Here is a 7,735-nt window from a genome sequence, read left to right on the forward strand (position 1 = left end):
TCTCCCTTGTTAAAAGGCAGAAAATTCCCCTTTCTTTTCTGAATCTCATAATATAGCACTTAGTTCTCTAATATTAGAAAACAAGCCTTCAACTATTTCCCCATCAAGGTGTTCTATTTTCCCACTGCTTTCATCCTCCCTCCAACAAGTTAGCAGTTTTGAAACACTTTCATTTCCCTAAACTTTCCCATTCTCCTCTACTCCCAAGTTTTGCTGAGATAGACTAGTATTTTTAGTTATAGACTATTATTAGAATTTCCCTTGCAGTATTACAAAAATCATCTTCTATTTCAAAAGTCCTTGTTTAGCAGTTACACTGCATATATTCAGCACTCTCTAAATATCCAAGGTTTATTGATTACCAGTTATCATCTATTTTAAGATGTTGTAGTTGGGGGGTTGAATAATGGCCCCCCAAAAGATATGGAAAGTCCTAATCCCCACTTCCTGTGAGTGTGACCTTTGTAGGATCTTTATAGATGTGATTATTTAAGAATCTCAAGATGAGATCATCCAGGATTTAAGATGGGCCCTACGTAAATCCAATGATTTGTATCCTTAAAAGAGAAAAGGAGATGGGGGACTTGAGACACAGGGAGGAAGACTATGTGAAGATGAAGGTAGAGACTGGAATTATGCTGCCATAAGCCAAGGAATATGAAGAGCCACCAGAAGCTGGAAGAGGTCCCTGGGCAGACATGACTGCTCCTAGACTATGGCTGTGAGGGCCTGGAGGCAGGTGTCAGGGCCCCTTTAACATCTGCAGTTGGACCCAGGTCAGCAGGTCTACCTCCAGGTGCTTACAAGGGTGTGTCTCCTGGTGGGTCCCTGGATGGGCAGGAGTATTCCTGGTTCATGGCTGAGGGGGGCTCTAGCCAAATTACAGGGCTAGTTCAGGATTTGCAGCTGGACCCAGGTTGGAGGTCCTGCCTCAGAGCACAGATAGACATGTCTCCCCGGGCGGTGGAGTGGGGATTGCCTGGAGAGTCAGAACTAGCATCCTGAGAGGGGTTGGAGCTGGATCACACACCACTTCAGGGTGCACAGCCAGGACTGAGGTTGGCTGGCCAGACACCTGGGGCATAGGCAGGTGTGACTCCTGCACAGTCCTTTGGCAGATGGTATTGTGGCAGGACAATGCCAAATGGGGCTGTAGAGGAGTCCACGGGGAGACAGGGCTACTTTCAAGTCTGTAGCTGGGACCACAATTGGAAAGTCTGCCACCTGTGCATGGGCTGCCTTTTCAAAACAGCCCTCTTTGGTCTTGGGCTCTACCAGGGTTTCACAGTCTCTTACTTGGATCCCAAATCTCTCACAAAGGCACATTTGCCTATGGATGGTTGCCAATTTATTGTTGCTGAGTTGGGAAGAAATAAGCAGGAGACTTCCTATTCCACCATCTTGTTGATATCACTGTGAGGTTGGTTCCTTCGGAGGGCTGGGAGGGAGAATCTGTCCCGTGCCTCTGTCCTAGCTTCTGGTGCTTTGCTGGCAAACTGTCCCTTGGCTGATCTCTGTCTTCATGTGGCTGGTCTCCCTGTGTGTGTGTCTGTCTCCAGATTTCCCCTTTTAATCAGGACACCAGTCATAGTAGAATAGGGACTCATCCTATTCCAGTATGACCCCACCTTAACCACTTACATCTGCAATGACCCTATTTACAAATAAGGTCACATTCTGAAGTTCTGGGGGGTTAAGACTTCAACATATGAATTTTAGGGAGATGTAAAGCTTTCTGGGAAACAAGTAGAATTCTTACTGAAGGAAAGCATAAGGACTCATAATTTAAGAAAATAACCCTACTTTACTTTTATGAAATCATTAGAAATATTATAGACGAATTTCTTTTTCTTTTTTTAAGTATAATTTCCACTTTATTGTCTTTCCAGGGGACAGTATTTCTTTAGTCTTTAAGGACTTAGCTCTTTACATGGGCTTTGGTGGAGGTCGTAGGGCAGCACCCACAGGTCTAAATCAGGGTGGAGGTGTTCAGTCCTTCCGGGCTTCCCGAGAATGATTCCTGACTACCTGGCTGTGAATGGCACAACTCACGCAGTAATGCAGTTTCACATACAGATTGGGAAGCACATAGGCGTCGAAAACACTCGCTTCAGAAATGTCCCTGACGGCTGCGGCCTCTATGATGTTCCGAATGACGAACTTCTTAATGGCCTTATCCTTGGGCACGCATCGGGCACAGCTGGTGCAGCGAACAGGCTGCACGTGGCCGCGGCCCTTTTTGGCATGACCATTATTCCTTCTTTTCATGGTCATCTTGGCAGGAGGCGAGAGAGCTAGATGAAGTTCTTAATTGTATATGTATGTATGTGATTTATGTATTCATATCTTAGGATTTAAATAAACAAAAATGAGCTTTATAGTCTATGGCAGTTTTCAAAGTAAAAATGTTATTTTTCTCTTCTCTGTAACGTCTTTTGTAGTTATTACAGTGATTTAGGTCTTCTGTACTGATAAGTCACACAGAAAACATGTAGATACTAATCACTACGAGAAAAGCCTTTCATAGTCTACACGCTATAAGTTAGTCTGATTAGTGTAGCAAATCCCAATGAACATGCTAAAGCCCACATACTAATTGTAGCTGTCATTCCACAAACTAACCAAAGTCCTTTTCTAGTTGTAATAGAAAAGGAAAGGAAAGTGGAGGACAGAGATTTTCTGATGGTGTGTGGTCAGATATTGAATACTGACACCTAGGAATAGCAATGGGACTGGAAGGCTGAGAGGCTGAGAGAGCAGTAGAAGACAAGGATTCAGGGATAAATAAAGTGATGGAGGATGGGATCCAAATAGTGACAGGACCTGTGCCCCTGAGTATGTGCCAAACCACGTTCCTGGATGTACTTTCTTCTAAGAATTGCTTAATTTGGTCCAATAATTTCTCTCTCTAATAGCACAATTTTCTAATAAATGAAAGGCTACAGATCTCTGAGAAGACATTCCTGTAACACATGACAAAAGGAGGAAAATACGTCTTCAATTTTGCTGTGTGTCTTAAAACAGGAATACTTTGAGTTCATATTTTCACACATTTTAAATTAAAAACTATATTTATTATTAATTCACTAGGGTAAGCTAACAACTACGTATAGCAAATAACTCCCAAATCTCAGTGACTTAACATAATAAATGTTTGTCACTTACCTTATATCAGATGTGGGTCAGCAAGGAGTTGTGGCGTTATTCAGGCACCTAGGATCCTTTTGATCTGGTAGCTTCCCAGTTTCCTAAGGCCTTGGAGTCCTCTCCCATATTCCGTTCAGCTGGTGAGACAAAAAAAGGGAGCAAAAAGTATCAGTCAGGATGTTCCTACAGGCCAGGCTGGAAGTGGCAAATATCACCCCCACTCACATTTAAAGACCAGAACTCAGTAACATGACCCTATGTCACTGAAAGGAGGCTGGACTCTCAAAGTCTACGTTTTGTCCTAAGAGGAAAAAGAAGTTTTGCAACCGTATAGCAGTATCCCTGCCACACACTGAAATCACAATAATTCTGATTTGTCATCATCACAATTGGTAGGAGATAGATAGATAGATAAATATACACACACTAGAAGTATGTGTGTGTGTAGAGATTCTTAACACAAGAACAGCATAAGTGAATTTCCAAGCAGAATGTTTGCCTCCTTAAGCTAACACACTTTTTGCAGTTATTTTAGAAATATTTGTGTGCATACAAAAATGTAATGGAAAAACTGAAAGCAAAAACACATGCCATTGCTTAAAGCCATGCTTTGATAAGCCTATTTACTTGAAAATAATACAAATATTTCTTGGAAAGGATTGATAATGCAGTCTTTTAATTACTTCAGACAGTCTTTTCTCTCAATTCACCCACTTCATAATTAGTGAAGTTATGTTAGCCTAGGCTGAATTGAGATGATAAAAATCAAGAACGTGCTCATTCTAAGAGCCTTTATGTTTGCACTAATAAGGAGCTCACCACTTTTTTTTTCTTTTCACAACTACTGTAAGTAACTAATATATTTTTTTTCTGGGAAATATCTTTTTTCAATATTGCTGAGTGTCTATCGGCATGTGGAAAAGAATAGGAGCATTGTAGCCTCCCTAAGTGCTATTTAAAGAAATGGAAAGATTGGAAATGCTGTCCTCACTCTAGGGCCTGTTAATATTTCTTGAAGGTCAGGAGTAATGCTTGGCACATAGAAGAAAGGAGTCTTGCAGGATCTTGACCAACATTTATATGCAAAGATATGTTGCCATGCGTACTCCAGGGATACAGATCGTAGCCCACCTTGACCATAGCCAACTATCAGTAGAAAAGTAATGTAATGGAAGTCTTACCACTTTTCTTGGGAGGTGTCATGCCCCTCTAAAGCATTGCTGGAGATATTATAGTGCCATAATGAGACTCATAATTCATGTCAGCCCCAAGCCTTTTCACTCATTTATAAATGTTTTAGAGCCCTATGATTCATAATGCCATGAGCTGGTTTTCTTTCAGTACCGTTCTGTTCCCATTAGTACCAACCATTCCTGCTTCTTGCCTAGAGACAAGCCCTGAAGTGTATTATATACTTTATATATTATATACTTTATATATTAATATACTTTATATATTATAAAGTTTGGTGCTCTCCTTGAATTGCTATAGTCAAAAATCTTTTCTAGGTACTGAGCTAGTGCAAAATAAAAGTTTTTAGACAAATATTAAAGCTTGAGGAAGAAACAAGAAAGCAAGGAAAAAGTTCTTCATCTAAGGTATCATTTTAGAGTTATTCTCCATTGTTAATATAATGTACATTTTCTTTGTATGCCAGAACTGTTATACCCTAGGGAAAGGGTAAACATCAATGCTTAACTGACATAAAATTAAGATGAAACTGGCCAACTATTGAATAAAACACAAGTTTTATAATAAGAAGCCTTTTGACCATCATTCGATTTTTATCTCTTTCCTCATAAATAATGTTTACAATGCATTTTCTTTTCTTTTTAACCTCACTCAGCAATTCATTTTTCCAGTTAATTAAAACAATTAGACATTGCTCTATTGAGCAAAACAAAGCAGTTCTTAAAATCATTTGAAGTCACATAGCATAAAACACATGTTGTCAAGGTGCAGGTAGTCCTTTCATTTGTGAGGCATTTTCTCTATGGCTGTTGCTCTTTGCTGGCAATATCCTCTCCAGAGTCCATTTGCTGTTCTACTCAGCATGACCCATTTATCATCCCCTGAATCACAAAGTGGCATAGCAGTGCAGCACTGCAGAAATGATCTTTGATTCTATTTTACTCAACAAGATTCGTTAGACTCATCTATTGTTTAAAGGTCCACTGAAGGCTCAGTCCAGCTCTAGTTAACTGAGCCAACTCAAATTTGGGCAGGAAGTTATCAACAGCTGCCGATGCCCTATACAATGGGACTTACAATTAAGTGCCTCTGCTAGATCTGGAATCCAATTATCTACAGATGATTTCTGTAGGTCTTTGTTATTGGTCTCCCTGCTACTTTATGTTGTTAAAGGAGAGCCTGGTATCTCTTCCTAGTTTCAACCCATTACCTCACTCTGAATCTTGGCATCATGTGTAAGGGCTCTTCTGCCCCAGAATGTCCATCATATGGAATTTTGTCCCAGATCCCAGCTCCAAAACTGGAGTTTTGCTGCTGTTAAATGGAGTTCCTTGTGAACAACATCTCTCTCGTGAGTTCAGTATTCCTTCCTAACTGGATACTCTACCACCAAATTGAGGTGATGATTGCCAGGCTAATTTCCTCAGACACAGATGGATTTTTTTTTAGCTCTTTTGTTCTCAAATTGCCTACTTTTTGGCCATGGGATTAAACAAGAAGACATTATTTTGCAAACTTTATAGTTTCCTCCTTTACTATGTGTAGAATTGTTTAAAAATTGTATTGATACTGAGTGTTTGGGATACAGGAGAGAAGCTGAAAAATATCTGAAGCCATGGCTTCAGAAAAATCAACATTGGGGAGAAGAACAGAGAATAAGAGAAGCATGGATTCCAAAGAAAAGAAAAAGTTTGTTCTAGTATCCCTAGATGATTTCCAGTAAATTCTTTCATGCCTTAAAAATAAGTAATTAAGAAAAAATGTTAAAACTAACCTCTAAGAGAAAATGCACCAATAAAGAACTTGGGAGACAGATGACACTTAAGATCAGATTGCAGGCTTCACTCTAATCTTGAGTTTATTCTATTTACTTTACTCTCCTTATGGGTTCATATTTTAGGCTGAGCAATAACTGCCTTCAATCCATCCGAAGTTTGTCATCGTCGTCCATCAATTTAATTTATTGCAGCAGATTTCTATTAGGCAATAACTATAATAAGGAAATAATTTAAGGCTTCCAGGAAATTTTCCAAGTGTTTTATATATGTTAACTAATTTACTCTTTAATAATCTCCATGATGTAAATGTTATAATCATTCCCATTTTACAGGGAAGAAATCTGAGGTACAATAAAGTTAAGGAACTTGCCTAAGTCTGCACAGCCTTTAGGCAATGGAGCCAGGACTCGAACCCAGGAAGTCTGTCATCAACGTCCACACTCAATGCTATAGGCATGTACAGGTCATATACGTACATATAAACCTTGTCTCAATGGTTCTAACCAAAAGTTAATGATTAAAGAAACAGAGTGTATACACTATACAACATACGCAGATATCTGCTTATAAATTCTTGAGGCACAGCTGCTTTGCTTGCAGAACTTTGGCAATTCTGGCAAATAAGGCAATTTTATATTTCACAATTATTTTCATTCATTTTACTCTCCAAACCAGTTCCCTTTCTTGTTTTAACAGGAAGTGTAAATTTGTCATACAATTTAGCAGTGTTCTTTAAAAGCGTGTTCCATGGAACATCTGTCTCCAAATCAAATATTCAGATTCTAGGCTTCCACTCCAAACCTGCATCAGAATCTGGGGTGGAGCCTAGGAGCCTGTAATTTTACAAGCTCCTCTGATGTGTTTAATGCTTCTAGAGTTTGATTTAGAAGCTGCAGAGCTTCCTGGCCAGGTTTTAATTTATCACTTCTGTCTGCTCCAATTTAGACTAATTAGTTAGAATATATTAACTTTCCACTCTCTGGTCCTAATTATATACCTAAGAAACACAGCTTCTTTTAAGTTGTTCCTACAGCCTTGACGTCTCCAATCCATATCACAAAGGAAAATAAACTCACATGCTTGTGTTCAACCCATGATTATCCAGTCTTAGTGAAAATGTTACCCTCACTGCCTGAGCAAACACATCATTTATAACTCCCCCCTTCAAGGATTTTTTGTTAATTTACCTTGGATCAATTCTTAGCTAATCACTGGCTGTAAATATTTTGTAGCCTGTTTTCTGCATTTGTCTTAAATCTAGATTTTTTCCCCCTAGTGATCCTTCCAAGCAAAACGTTAAAAAATTTTCTGAAATGTCTGGTATTTTAAGCAGAACAATTTCCCACCAAATTTATGTCCTCCTGTTGCATATGACATTGCCATAGTAATTTCACTGTTGCTCAGCCGAAGTTAAAGCTAACTCAGAAGCCAGAGGCTATCATGACCAACTGGGTACTGAACCACAACAAGCTTAAATTCTTCAAAGCAAGGCTTCCTATACGTTGTCCAGTTGACATGAGGAGTAAGTGATGGATGCTAGGATCCCAAACAACTGCTGTGTGGTCTGTCAAAGCAGATGCTATAACAAAAATTTGAAAAGTAACACTGCAAGGACATAC

The 7,735-nt window shown here is 39.3% G+C and overlaps 1 protein-coding gene across 1 annotated transcript; it reads right to left on the reverse strand.

The window, feature by feature from the left end:
* Positions 1 to 1,847: 1,847 nt before the first annotated feature.
* Positions 1,848 to 2,274, reverse strand: LOC309966483 (small ribosomal subunit protein eS26-like; the record flags this gene model as incomplete). Its single annotated transcript, XM_082846573.1, has 1 exon — positions 1,848 to 2,274. The coding sequence occupies one exon, from the start codon at positions 2,272 to 2,274 to the stop codon at positions 1,990 to 1,992; it is 285 nt and encodes a 94-aa protein (XP_082702699.1). The 3' UTR covers positions 1,848 to 1,989.
* Positions 2,275 to 7,735: the final 5,461 nt, after the last annotated feature.

Source organism: Leucopleurus acutus (genome assembly GCF_964270905.1).
Source record: "Leucopleurus acutus genome assembly, chromosome: 9".
NCBI classification, from domain to species: Eukaryota; Metazoa; Chordata; class Mammalia; order Artiodactyla; family Delphinidae; genus Leucopleurus; species Leucopleurus acutus.